General features: G+C 41.4%; 2 protein-coding genes across 2 annotated transcripts; both read left to right on the plus strand.

Moving 5' to 3' along the window:
- The first annotated feature begins 6,140 nt into the window (after positions 1-6,140).
- Positions 6,141-7,386, plus strand: LOC136463895 (uncharacterized). Its single transcript, XM_066462866.1, has one exon. The coding sequence runs from the start codon at positions 6,255-6,257 to the stop codon at positions 7,167-7,169; it is 915 nt and encodes a 304-aa protein (XP_066318963.1). The 5' UTR covers positions 6,141-6,254; the 3' UTR covers positions 7,170-7,386.
- A 2,008-nt stretch (positions 7,387-9,394) lies between these two features.
- Positions 9,395-13,465, plus strand: LOC136465923 (uncharacterized). The gene is made up of 5 exons (XM_066464471.1): positions 9,395-9,532; positions 11,110-11,204; positions 11,595-11,739; positions 11,892-12,034; positions 12,589-13,465. The coding sequence occupies exons 1-5, from the start codon at positions 9,395-9,397 to the stop codon at positions 13,406-13,408; spliced, it is 1,341 nt and encodes a 446-aa protein (XP_066320568.1). The 3' UTR covers positions 13,409-13,465.
- Positions 13,466-14,426: the final 961 nt, after the last annotated feature.

The raw sequence follows: 14,426 nt of genomic DNA on the forward strand, positions 1-14,426 counted from the left end.
AACGTATTTAGTATAAAGAATATAACCTTAGATAGCAAACAACGGAAAGACAACTCCGATCTTCGGGTGAAGACTCCAATTCCACAGGGACAAATGACTGGTTGATCACAAGCCTAATTTCTCCAAACTCTAGCCATCTGGTACCCATCCGAGATTTTTATCCAAACAATTGAAAAATAAAGCAAGCGTAAGTATATGTCATACTCAACAAATATAACATGGGGTTCATGAGGCTCAAAATGTTGACACTGGTTTAACTGCGATTAGCTTTTAATGAGTCATCTTTTAGCAATTGGGTGGCAACAAGTTTATCACAAGCCCATGTAAACACATGATCAGGTAAACATGAATAATAAATAGCATAAACAGTAATCATTAGTGAGCATCTTTATCATCGGTATCATCAGTGTTCATCATCTATTCCGTAAGGGTCCAAGGCCTCTCGTGACCATGAGCACAGCTGATATACCAGTTTTACACTCTGTAGAGGTTGTATATTTTCACTGTGAGTCGTGATTTACCCTTTCTCCCGAGGTAGCTAATCTCTTGATCCACTTCCAAGGAAGGTCGACAGAGTTCACTATGAAGCCTTTCAAAGATTCATCTAACAAGTTAAGGCCATTAGATTCACTCGACAAACATATGTAGAGCCCCCCTTTCCGATGGTACAATGACGTGTAGCCTATACACAAGGGGATAGAGGCCGCACTATACCCAATTCATCAAGCTATTCTTATGCCAATAAAGGTAACCACTAACAAGCTAGAAATGTCTTCATACTGAGCTAAAGCCAGAGCCATGTAGCCCTCATAGTTGTACTATAAGTTCTGGATGTTCGCTTACAAATAAGTCCTTAGGGAGAGGAATCTAGAGCACCATAAAAACAGCCCAATGCTCTAGCCCCTGGTTCCATATTGCTAAAAAGCATCTTTTAGGGCCTGTTTGGAACGGAGGGATGCAAAACATAGGAACGAGAGAAAACACAGGAATGGGAAAGGAATAGAGGTGTAAAACAAAGGATTGGAAAACACAGGAATTTTATAAAAACGAGTGTTTGGAACATAGGAATACTAGTAGCATGAAAGTTCGTAATTGACATAGCCGCAAAGGAAAGATTTCCCTGAGCTCGGAGCTCATTTTCTATTTCCTCCAAAAGTACAGGTTATTTTGCCTTTCCTATGGAATGGTTAGAGCTGATTCCTTTATTCCAAACGGTGTTACAGTGAAGAAAACTATAGGAATCAGAATCCTCTATTTTTCCTACGTTATTCCCATGATCCAACACAAGCCCTTAATGTTTATTGCATATACCATTAGTCAAGTTACAAGATCATGGCTTTGATTGAGCACTAGCATCATACTACCCAATACAATACCACATAGGAATCAAGGTATAAGTACAAATGCTAGGAAGTCCTTAGTGCTGGTCAAGGTAGACACATGCATATGATTAAAATGATATTAAGGTGAATAGGACAACAAGGAATATCACATGCTATACTTGCCTTAAAACTCTGATCTTCTAGTCCAAATCTTCAAAGATCTGCTTCTTGATAAACCATGTATAGCTCACCGACTGAATATGATCATAGAACACCACACAAGCATCCATGCAATCATACACGAAGCAAATAATAGAACTAAATTAGAACAGTACACCAAACATATGAAACAACAAGTAAAAAGGTTTTAAAGATATTATATATGTTGCTACGAACACACAGACGCGGAAAGCACGCTAATCGGAGCTATAACAGAAAAGTTATGAATTAAACACGAGTTTTTTTTAATAAAATAATAAATTAAATCTAACCTCGAATTTTAAAAATTGAAAATATATTTAATAGTAAGATAAACATGTAGATTACGCAATTACAAATCTAACACAACTTGAACAGATCAAATCGGAGTTAAAACAGAGATTTTATGGCCTAAATAAAACTAATGACAAAACTGTAAATAGATGAAAACGTATTTTGAATCTACTAGAAAGAAACTACGTTTTCAGAATAGGAAGACGTATTCTGGAAGTACGCCATAGACTGCGGGTTTGAATATGGAAAAGTGCAGGCGCTCTTTAGCAATAGTGACATGACGAAGGGGTACGGGTTAATCTCAACCGTTGGATCGAGATTGTATGGCCGAGATTAGAATCGGGGAGAGAGAGGAGAGTCCGACGCCGGAAACAAAGCCGAGCACGGCGGTGGACATGGCCGGCGGCGAGGAGCTCGTCGGCGAAGCTTGAAATCGGCCCTAGAGACCATGAGAGAGCAAACCGGAAACACGGGGAGAAGGAGAAGGAGAAGGAGAAGGAGATGGCGTACTCACCTAGGGGGTTATCTTCGGCGGTGGAGGCTCAGAAACGACGCGGGACACGGTGGATGAGAACCTCGAGCTCGGCGACGCGGCGCTAGGACCAAGTTGGCTACAAGTAACACTTGTTGTACAAGTAGGAACATCTTTTTTTTCAATATAAATCTATCTCCATCTGGAGACCGCGAGATGATGCTCTACTGTTTGGCAAGTCAAACCGCGAGATGATGCTCTACTGTTTGGCAAGTCAAACTATCGTCATTCTGCCAAAGGCTTCAATTTATATTGGGTCTTCATGCAAAACAGAATAATGATAACATGGGTCTATGGTATCTATAGAAAGAATAGCAATGCTGAACATATAAGCCCATAGGGTTTTTTTTTTTTTTTGTGAAAGGGTATAAGCTCATACTCGCTAATAGAAGTCTTTCTCGTTTCTCGAGAAGTTAACTTTGACCAATTATGTATAAAAAATATTAATATTTATAATATATAATTAGTATCATTAGGCAGATCGTTGAATAAATTTTTATAATAAATTTATTTAAAAATATAAATGTTACACATATTTTTTATAAATATAGTTAAAGTTAAGAAAGTTTGACATAGCGATTTTCTTTTTGATACGGAGGGAGTAGGTTGCTAACCTGCCTCCTGGGCAAAAGCAGTATTCGGATCTTTGATCCCAAAATATATTCAGAGATATCTCAGATACCAGACATGTCTGCAACAATGGATGGGGCTTTTTGTTCGTGAGCTTTGACCACATGGGGAAGAAGTAAAAAGCGGCTGCAGCAACCCGTGCCTGACAAATTCCCACGTCCCACTAGTTCTGGCTGCTGTTGTTTTCCAAAAACTTTCACAAAAAATGCTATAGTAGCTATCACATCGAATCTTGCGATATGTGTATAAAGTATTAAATGTAGACGAAAAAAAACTAATTGCACAGTTTGGTTGAAAATCGCGAGATGAACGTTTTGAGCCTAATTAATTAATGATTGAATACTAATTATCAAATAAAAACGAAAGTGTACCATAACTAAATTCCCAAATTTCATAAACTAAGGCCTTGTTTAGATGCCACCAAAATTCCAAGTTTTTTCACTCTCTCTCCATCACATCAATTTTTAGCCGCTTGCATGGAGTATTAAATGTAGGTAAAAAAAATAACTAATTACACAATTTAGTTGGAAATCATGAGATGAATCTTTTGAGCCTAGTTGGTCCATGATTAGACAATATTTGTCAAATAAGACGAAAGTGGTATTATTCATCGGTTTGAAATTTTTTCAGCATCTAAACGAAACCTAAACACCTCACTCGTTCTGGCTGCTGGACCTGGGACTGAGAGTGACAGGGGCGAAATGTCTGACGACTGGTGAACGCCATCGGCAGGAAGCCAACATCGATCACCCCCCCCCCCCCCCCCCCCCCCCCCCCCCCGAGGACGGCGACCTCTACCGGCGCCGGAGGCCCCGCGCGGCAACTGCAGCGCCACAGCAGCTCGCACCTGCGCGCACGGCGTGTCCGTAGCGTGCAGCTAACCACTGCCCTCCGTAGCGTGCCACATCGCAGGCTCCTGCGCCACGAGCAGCTCATCCGCACCGAATAAAACAGTAGCCCCGGCTTAGTTGGGCACGTCTCGGCCGCCGTCGATTTCAGGCTTCCCCCATTTCCAGAATTTAACACTATGCAAAAAAAAGATTTCCCGTCACGTTAAATTTACGATATATGCATGGAGTACTAAATATTGACGAAATCAAAAACTAATTACACAGTTTGGTTGTACTCTACGAGACGAACGTTTTGAGCCTAATTAGTTAACGATTGGACAATTATTACCAAATAAAAACAAAATGGTACTGTAGCTTAGGTACTTGCACTCACGAGGTAGCAGTAATTCACAAACCGTACCTGAAACAGTGATCACACGTCTTTTGGCACTGGTAGCTTAGGTACTTGCACTCACGAGGTAGCATCGCACGAAAGCGTTGCACTTTGTGCATGTCAATACAAATACAAAAGTTTCTGATAGATTGAGAAACGCAGCTTTGCTATCCCAAACATTGGTTTCTCAAATATGCCAGCGAAAACATGTGCTTTTTGATTTGGTTACTATTTCTTCTATTTCTCTCTCTTTTTTTTATCTCTTCTACTAATCAACAACTAGAAAGACAAATCTATCCTAGTCAAATTAGAATGTACGGGAATTTAAAATATATTAAGCTCCCATTCACACACACACACACACCCTCCTCTAGATATGTGTCTAAACGCTTCCATTCACCCTCCTCCTCTGATCGGCTTTCTCGATCCTTCAAAAATATATTAAGCCAAATCAAACAAAAAATTTCTTTTGGAGCTCAAGATTTGCTGCCCAGACCTGTCCAATAAGGGCTACAGCTCGAGGTAAGCCTAAAATGCTCTAGTCTACTCACATGAGAATCTCCGAAATAGCCGTCAAATCCCAAGATTGATGAAGTTATCATAGCTGTCTTGCTGGTGACGGGTACATCAGCTGCCAATAAAAAAATAACATCGAACTCTAGCTCGGTTGGTCAAGTTACTTATCGTGGACCTTCTCGTCCGGGTTCAAGTCATTGACTTAGCAATCTATGGTGACTTTGTCAATTTCGACATTTATCGGTGCATGTGTGTAAACGTCTATGTGAGTTTCAAAAAATGTCGTTAAATTCTAGAATAATTTCAAAAAAATAAGAGCACCCATGTTGAATCTATGCACAACAAGTCGACTCGTGGTGATTGTTGTCCTTCAAATAGAATGATCTGGAAAGAGAAAAAAAAATCCTTGCTAAGATAATTTTTTTATGATTATTGGAAAACAATGTTGTCCTAAATAAAGACAGCTTGATTAAGAGGAAATGGATTTTGGTAGTCCAAAGTATTACTCCTGTGATTTCCTATTGCAAAAGTGGTGTGGTTAGTGGTTGATAATTTCCTATTGCAGAAGTGGTGTGGTTAGTGGTTGATAAGGGCAAGGCTATTGGAGTAACTGATATCCCAGTGAACCTTGCACAATGTTGGTCTTGGAGAAGAAAATGACTACCAAATGTTCAGAAAATGCCATACTTTTAAAATTGCTACAGATGTTGTGTTATTTGGAAATCAAGAGCAAGGCATGCTTCGAAAACATAAGAACACAGCGAAAATTATTTGTATGCCTGCGCATTGATGAATACTGTACACTGTCTCTACTCTGTGGATAATTTGTACCCAAATACAGATAGTATAAGCATTAAAGTTATGATATATTTATGAATAAATATTTCTCTGCTTGTAACGGGAGAAACAATCTTTCATCAGAGTTATATTTTAATTTGACTAGGTTTAATAGGACACATTTGATAGCTTTTCTTTCGTTACGCATACAAGCATGTTTGCTAGTATAAATAATCAAAATAGAGTTATTTTTGTTAAAAAAAATAATTTTTGCAACGTTTATATAGTAAAAAAATGAAAAAAAGAAACATCGCATCCGACCAAATTCGGCCGAGCTGCACGTGTGAAAACAAAATCTGCGAAACCCGAGTTGCCGACCGAAACTATCTCGCTCCAACGGCCTGACTCATGTGGGCCAAATTCTTTCTCGCCAAAGAAGCATAGCCCAGGCGGGCAGGCAAGGCCGAGAAGGCGCAGGAATCCCGCACTCCACAGCAACCGCTTCCAAAGCCAAGCCGAGCGCACCGTCCCGGAACTCAGAATCCCTCTCCTCCGTCTCATCTTTTACCGCAACCTCATCCTATCCGTTTCACGCTCATCCCCTTCTATTATAACTCCATTCCCCGTTCCGCCGTTCGTCCCCTCCCCATCCCCATTCCCCAGCCCACGACCTCCCGCCTCCGCCACCGGCCACCGCCTGCCTCAGACCCCCCGCCCCGCCCCGCCCGTCCGTTACCCCCCAGCGCGACGCGGCCGCGGCCATGACGCCCTCCTCCGCTCTCGCCCTCGCGCACCACGCCGCGGCGTCCCCGCTCCCGGCCTCCACGCCGCGGCCCTCTTCCAGGTCCAGCTCACTGAGCTTGGCGGGCCCGGGGGCCGCCGGGCTCGGCCCGCGACGGCTCGTCGCGGCGGGGCCCCCGCGGGCGTTCTTCTCCTCGTCCCCGTACCAGCCGCCCCAGCAGCCGGAGGGGTTCTCGCCGCACCGGGAGTACGGCCTGGTCCCCATGGTCATCGAGACCACCTCCCGCGGGGAGCGCGCCTACGACATCTTCTCGCGCCTGCTCAAGGAGCGCATCGTCTGCATCCACGGGCCCATCGCCGACGACACGGCCTCGCTCGTCGTCGCGCAGCTGCTCTTCCTCGAGTCCGAGAACCCGCTCAAGCCCGTCCACCTCTACATCAACTCCCCCGGGGGCGTCGTCACCGCGGGGCTCGCCATCTACGACACCATGCAGTACATCCGCTGCCCCGTCACCACGCTCTGCATCGGTCAGGCGGCCTCCATGGGTTCGCTCCTCCTCGCGGCCGGGGCGCCCGGTGAGAGGCGCGCGCTGCCCAACGCCAGGGTCATGATCCACCAGCCCTCGGGCGGCGCGCAGGGCCAGGCCACCGACATCGCCATCCAGGCCAAGGAGATCCTCAAGATGCGCGACCGCCTCAACAAGATCTACCAGAAGCACACGCGCCAGCCCATCGATAAGATCGAGCAGTGCATGGAGAGAGATCTCTTCATGGACCCCGAGGAGGCGCGCGACTGGGGCCTCATCGACGAGGTCATCGAGAGCCGGCCTGCCTCGCTCATGCCCGATGGAATCGGTGGAGGCCTCGATGTGCCCAGCCTCGGTGTCGGTCCCGGCGGACGGGGAAGGGACGCCGTGGAGCCTTCGGCGGTGTGAGGATTGGCCTAAAAGGTGAAATCCCTTTCGCATCCGGTGGTTGTGGAGGCGTCCGGCTCCCCATTCTCCTTGTTGCTTAAATTGCCTGAATTGAGCTATTGGAGATATAATTATTGCAACTCCAAGGAAATTCTGTTGTGTTGATACTGATAAATTAACACAGTATTGTGTATGTTGTACTATATTAGTATCAATTCAGGGCATTGAAACTCTCTCTTTTGTTTCTTTCTAACAGTAATTGCTCTTGCCTTTTTGTTTCTATCAGGGACTAATTCTTAATATGTTTTTGGTTTCATGTTGGTGTTCTTCGAATGGCCTTGTTGCTGACATAAGTATCATCTATATGTTAAATATGCGAGGACATTATTTTGATCCGCCATATAATGCATTTCAAGTTTATAGAGTTATCTGAGACAGTGGCCTTAGAACAAGTGTACTTTTGCGCAATTGATTGCTTGCTTGGATTTTTATTTTCAATTCTGTGGTTAAATTTCTAAAAGTGCTGTTGTTTGGTTGGGCATTAAAACATACAATTTGCAAAACGAACATTTAAGCGCTGTAGTCCAGATTACCCAAAAGAGCATCTTGTAAGGTAGTTAAGTGTGAGATATCATGTGTTCTAACATGGGAATCGTTCTTATCAAGAATTTATTGGAACCTCGTTAACTCGTTGCACAAACTTGATGCAAATTGTACTCAATATAGTCTATAGCCCAACCGAGTCTTAATAGACCATGGAATTAAGCTTTGATGGTTTAGACTTTTTAGAACAAGTTTAGAGTCATTACTATCTGGTTAAGCTCTGAACTGTTTGATTTTGTGATAAAATTTGTGTCAAATTAGATTTTTGTGTCAGCTATTGTTGATCACATGTTTCCACTTCAATCTTTACTAGTTCTGATCACGTTTCTGATGGCAATATTACACTGTTGGAGTTCTCCACCTAATGAACTGTATGTAATCTAGCACTTTGTGCAACAGGGTGGATAAAAATGGTGCATGTTATAATAACTCCAAGAAATATTTACCATCTGTTCTTAGAAGCTGCCACAGTTGCAGTTTAACATATCTCTTCTTTAGATTTTCATAAAGCCTGCTTGGCACGTGCCAAAAAAAGTACTTTGTAAGTTGAATGGATAATGAATGAAGCGGGTTTAATAATTTGGGCAAGATTCTTGGTCCTGCCAGGTTGCATTCTGGACAGTTGTGATAAAATCAATGTGTAGTAGCCTGTATTGCAGTTGGATGACACCAGTGTTCATTAGAACTGTAGAATTTTGATTTTTTTTTTTTTTGTGGTCTATCTAGTAAACCACCAGTTGGTTATTTTTTCAGGGTACCAGCTTGGATCTAGTATTGTTGGTTTTTTAGTTTAGGAGTGTTAAGTGAGAGGTGTGCTTGTCTCAGGTTTCAGAACTAAAATTATGAATGTACCACTGAAGTTCCAGTTTAGGAAGACTTGAAACCATATTTGGTTGTTCAATGCCATCTGCCATGCTTCAAATGAATTTGGCTTGTAGAGTTTTTCCCTAATAGTGGAATTTATTGGTGTGAAGAATAGATTTGAATTGTTTATGTCAAGAATATAGTTTTTGTAGCTCTAAATTTGTGGCACCTTGTTAGTGCTAAAGGTTTTTGGAAAGTTCACTTGTCTTAGTCGAAGTTGATGCTCCGGTGCTTGAGAATTAGGTTCAGTGTGTCATTAAGCTAATGTTATTTGGTTGAGGATGAGATTTAAGCTAATATTATTTGTTGATTGACCAGACGGAATTAAGCTGTGGTGCTTTGACATACTTGTTGAGCTCATTAGTCAAATTGTTGTATGATCAGATGAGTACATTCGACATTTCACCAGCATCCTGCTTATCCCTTATTATTTCTTATCCGGTTCTCTCCATTACTGTTCAATTGCGTTTTGCGGAAGCATTGTCATGCTGCCTAGTTCAGCGTCCAAAAAACGTCAAGAACACGAACATGCCAATTGACAAGCGGAAATGAGCGGCCACGATTTCCTACTCATTGATTTCATTGCGCGAGGTTCGCTGCTAGTATATATCCTTCAGCTGGATCTTTCGAAGTTTCGAACTAGCAATTGGGGTGCGTTTATTTCAGATTAATATCAAATTCTCGGTGAAAATAATCAATAATCTTACCAAACACTTTAGCGACGGTTGAAGGACTCGGCTTTTACACATAATCTGGAGTTCTGGACCGTGAGCGTTCTCATGCGTTTCTTCCACCAAAGCCTCTTTTCTCATGTCGTCGGGGCTGCGCATTATCCACTCGCTCCATTCGCCTCCCGCGCAGCCACGCTCGCCTGTACGTTGCCACAGCCGCCGGTGCCCCGATCAGTCATCACCAACGTAATCCCATAAAAACATTTGAACGACGTAGGTAAGTGCGAAAGGCGAAGTTGCGAAGGAATAGTTGTTACTACTCTTGTTACCCATTTGATCATTTGCTATGGTAACAAATTCCGATCGTCATCTTCAGCTGAAAGAGTACATCTTATATTGAGTACCTTACGTAGCATCCACCTTCGCCCTCGGCTACCTCTCTCCCCTCCTCCCTTGAAGCCTAGCGCCAGTGGCTGCAGGGCGGATATGTGCGGGTGTACTCATGAAAAAACAGCAATTATAATAAATTTTTCACCATATATATATATATATATATAGGGAGAGGCTATTCAGTAGCCAGCTACAGAATAAGTTATTCTGTAGCCACCTCTATTTACCATAATTTTATATACTAATTTACGATAATATCAATATATATTTACTATAGTTGGGTTACTATAACACATAGGGATATTTACCATAACGTTATAGTAAACCACTTAGTAAGGAGTTACTATAATCTCATAAATTAACATAGTAACTATAGTAACTCAAGGTGGCTACAGAATAAGTTATTTTGTAGCCAGCTATAGAGTAGTTGTTCTATATATATATATATATATATATATATATATATATATATATATATATATATATATATATATATATATATATATATATATATATATATATATATATATATATATATACGGTAAAAATCTATGTACCTGTACACACATGCTCCCCTGGTATTTGCTCTAGCTTTGTCCCGTGCGTCCTAATCCTCAGAGATGACTTCGCAGAAAAGTCTGTAAAAAACAATGTAACTTTTCCTTTAACTCTTGAGTACAGTTACTATTGCAACAAACTTTCTACTCCCTCCAGTCATGTATAAGGCATTTTGCAGAGGTCAAGAGTCAAACTTTATAATCTTTGACTAAAAGTTAATTATTGCATACAAACTTAATACTATTAGATTTGTAACCAAATTTACTATCTAATAATCATAAACAATATAACAGAAAATAAATAAATGATTAAAGTGTAATTTAAGAGACCATGTCATATTAAAAAAATGTCTTATAAATTAGATCTGAGGGATTGAGATGACAAGTGGCCACATATCAGAAGATGTCGTATAATATGTCAGAAGCTGCCTTATAATTTAGGATCCCACTATTTACACATGTGAATACATCATCTATAGATGGCTGATGTCACTCCCACTGTATAGAAAATCTTACAAAATTTAGTTAGCAAGCCGCCAAAGGGGCCTAACGTTGCCGAGTGATAAAGTTTTGGGCCGCACTGTATGGCCTAGGGAGACCGAAGGATAGATGCGGCCCAAACTTCCGGCTAAACCCCACCTTCTCCCACGACGCCGATCCTCGTCGCCGCCGCCTCATAATCATTCTCTTACCTTTGCTGTTAGCTTCGAAGCTGCCTGCATCCTCGTTCAGATGACTATTTGCTTTCTCTGTAATTTATGTAGTGCAACTATTACATACAACACTAGCCCACGAAGGTTGATTTGATTTTATGTAAATATGTAATCGCAGTAAATCTTATCACCATTTTAATTGATTTTATCGCTGAATGTTCAGGCGATCAGAACAATTGCTAAGAGCCCCGTGTTTGCTCGTGATCCAAGGCACCTTCAATTTGAAGCTGATATAAATCGTTTGTTTCTCTATACACGGTTGGCTAATATCCTAAGGAAAAGCTGCTCTGGTTTTCTCCTTTTTTTCACTGTGTAATTTTCAGTATGGGCAGCAACATATTTAGCACTTGCAATTTTGTGTACTTGGATTCTTTCAAGCTTTCGGCTGCCAATTTGTGTCTTTTATAGCTGTTATTTCATTCTGGTTGTTCATAAGTGAAAGTCATTTATGTGAATGTCTGGTTAGATGAGTTACATCTTCTCAGCTCTTCTGTTAGGCTGGTACCCCTAATCAAACTTCAGGGATTAATCCACCAAACGTGTAGTATTGGGATCTCTGTGTTCATGGAGATTTTGTTATACCTAGTTCTCTTGCAAACCCATTTGTGAAGATACTGCTTTCCTGAGTTTCTTGTGCTGTGCACTTAGCTATTCTCGGCTGGGGGAGAATGCTGAAGAGAAGGACGCAGAGGAGATTATTGACTTGGCTAGCAAAGCTTCTGTTGCTGATCAGCAGAAACAAGTGCAGGAAAATGTTCATTATCAACTTAAGTATATGCAATGGTTTCAAATCGTCCAGTCGAACCTAGTCGCCATGGGACCGACTAGGACGATTAATCGCGATTAATCGGACGACTTGTACAAGTCGACGGTACCCCTAATCAGTCAGCAGGGACCGATTAGGACGATTAATCGCGATTAATCGGACGACTTGAAAACATTGAGTATATGTGCCAATCAATGGATAACATTTTATGTCATGATACAACAAATGATCCGTCAAAGGAACCTTCAGAAGCACATAATGATTCTCGGCGTAGTGGATTGAGTTTTGCCGTTGGTGGTGCTGCATCTTCAAACAAGCAAAGGTAGTTTGTTCTGACTAAGTTCATCACATTGGTGCTTTCCTGTTCAAGGGTATTTCATCCTAAAATAGGCTAGTATGTCGATCACTTTCATGTGGATGATACTGTTGCATACTCGCAAAAAAAAAGGATGATACAGTTGCATAACATGTACCACTGAAAAGTCAGTCTCTACATTTTTCTGTTACTTGTCTACTTAACTAAATGAAGATAAGTTCATAAGTATGGTAACTGAGGTAATTTACCTCCTTTTCTGTAACTGTTCCATTTCTGCAGCATTAATTTTTTAACTTCCTTTTATTTGTGTCTTGTATTAGCCATGCTAGCTTGACTTGCATATCACTGTTATGTCTTGTCAGCACAGTTTGTTTGAACTTCCATGCTAGATTACTTACAAATGCATTGTTCTGTTGATTATGACATTATATGCATAATTGAATAAATATGTTGCTGCATGAAGCGATGCTAAATCCTGAAGAGGTTACATGTGTTTACATCTGCACTCGTTTATGTCCAACAAATTCTAAGAAGCTAAGTGCTCATCATTTGCTCTGCAGTGCAGTTATCCCTGCTACACGACCTTTAACTCGAGCAGAATTGTCAAAGAAATTCAGGGATCATTTTGGGTACAACCTTGACATCGGACCATCTGGAATTCCTCACGAAGATGCAGGCCAAGGTCTGTTCTTATCTGGACAAGCAAATGTCGGTGCTGTCCTAGCTATCTATCCTGGTGTTGTATATTCACCTGCTTACTATCGATATATACCTGGATACCCAAGAATTGATGTTTGCAACGACTACCTGATCACAAGATATGATGGAACAATAATTGACGCAAAACCATGGTGTTTTGGTGGTGACACAAGAGAATTATGGGATGGTTCAGATTTGGTGGATTACAATGCTATGCCACCTAAAGGCTCAGAGAACAACTCTGATCGAGTGTGGAGAATGCTTAGCAAGCCCCTAGAGAAAAGTGTAAGGGGAAATTTTGGTGAAGTGCTTGAATGCCGAAATCCCCTTGCTTTTGGTCATTTCGCAAATCATCCACCTAAAGGTTCAAGTCCTAATGTCATGATCTGCCCATACGATTTTCCTTTGACAGAGAAGAACATGAGAGTATACATCCCTAACATTACGTTTGGTGGTGAAGAGACCATTAAGATGAAAAGGTTTGGCTCCTTCTATTTCAAGTCTGGAGGTTCTGATAATCAGGCTGGTGATTCTCTAGTGCTGAAGACGCTAGTGCTGGTGAGTACAATGTCCATCTGTGATGAAGAGCTCTTCCGTAATTACCGTTACAGTAACTCAAAGCGGCGACCAGAGTGGTACAGCCCTGTCGATGAAGAAGAGGATAAGAGGAGATGGAGCTAGTTTAGCACTTCTGTACCATTCTGGTTGTGCATTTTTTTTGGCTAACTTTCTTAGTTCTGTTTTTTTTTCCCGGAAATTGCAACTGAGCATTGGTAAGCTCCTGAGATCAGATTGAGATGACAATTTTGCCTTTTTTTCCCATTTGCTATGACGATAGTTTGGTCTCGCAGTTATCCTCATGATAAAAGTCAAGCTACTCATGTAAGCTCTACTCTCAGGTCCTTTGTGGTGGATCAAGGATTACATTTGTTACTCCTTTTATGTGTGCCTATCCCAATGGTCTATGGAAGATAAATAATTTATGCATCTATTGCCTGATGATGAAATTATGTTGGAGATTCCCATGCAATTGTCCTTATAAGTATGCTTTACAGTTCGTTACCCATCTGCCATCTAAATTATGCACTAGGAGTCTACAAAATACTGAGATGGGAAATCCATTTAAACTGGTTTCAGAAGTTTGTGCTCGCATCACTTGATAGGGCATACTTGTGCAAAAGGAAAAATAAAAGGGGAACTTAGTATTTCTTCCATCTTACTGATACTTTTTGTCTACATCTAAATAACTCAAGGGTAGCAAAAACAGCTTATAGTATCCATTTCCTCGTTGACCAGATTTTCAAACAGAGTTTTGGTGTAGGTTTGCTTCTTTTTGAATCAACCCTGTATTGGATATGCTCATGTGGCATAGTGACCTACCTTCTTGCCGCATTATCTGTTCTTCCTTGCAAACCCAGCTTCACTGAAAGTCATGCAGTGTTGTTGACTATATTCCATCTCTTGAACCGGCAGTATGTGGTATGTTTGCTCTTCCTTGTGATGTGCATGCATGGTGTCATCATGGCAATTTTGCTAGTAGCACCGAAAGAGTGCGTTGTTTGGTAAAATCACAAGAAATATATTTCGGTCAAATAGCTGCTCCGGGAAGCCTTGAGATTTTGCCGTCTGGACGGTGATTTTGCTTGGATTGTATGGCTTGACAGGTTAGTTAACTTTTGTATTTTAGGATTTCTTCCTT

Source organism: Miscanthus floridulus, chromosome 7 (genome assembly GCF_019320115.1).
Source record: "Miscanthus floridulus cultivar M001 chromosome 7, ASM1932011v1, whole genome shotgun sequence".
Classification (NCBI taxonomy): domain Eukaryota; kingdom Viridiplantae; phylum Streptophyta; class Magnoliopsida; order Poales; family Poaceae; genus Miscanthus; species Miscanthus floridulus.

Coding starts and splice junctions, on each gene's coding strand:
- LOC136463895 (XM_066462866.1), top strand. CDS start 6,255: ATGACGCCCTCCTCCGCTCTCGCCCTCGCGCACCACGCCGCGGCGTCC.
- LOC136465923 (XM_066464471.1), top strand. CDS start 9,395: ATGCGTTTCTTCCACCAAAGCCTCTTTTCTCATGTCGTCGGGGCTGCG. Junction 11,740..11,891: donor ATATGCAATGGTTTCAAATC/GTCCAGTCGAAC, acceptor GAAAACATTGAG/TATATGTGCCAATCAATGGA. Junction 12,035..12,588: donor GCATCTTCAAACAAGCAAAG/GTAGTTTGTTCT, acceptor TTTGCTCTGCAG/TGCAGTTATCCCTGCTACAC.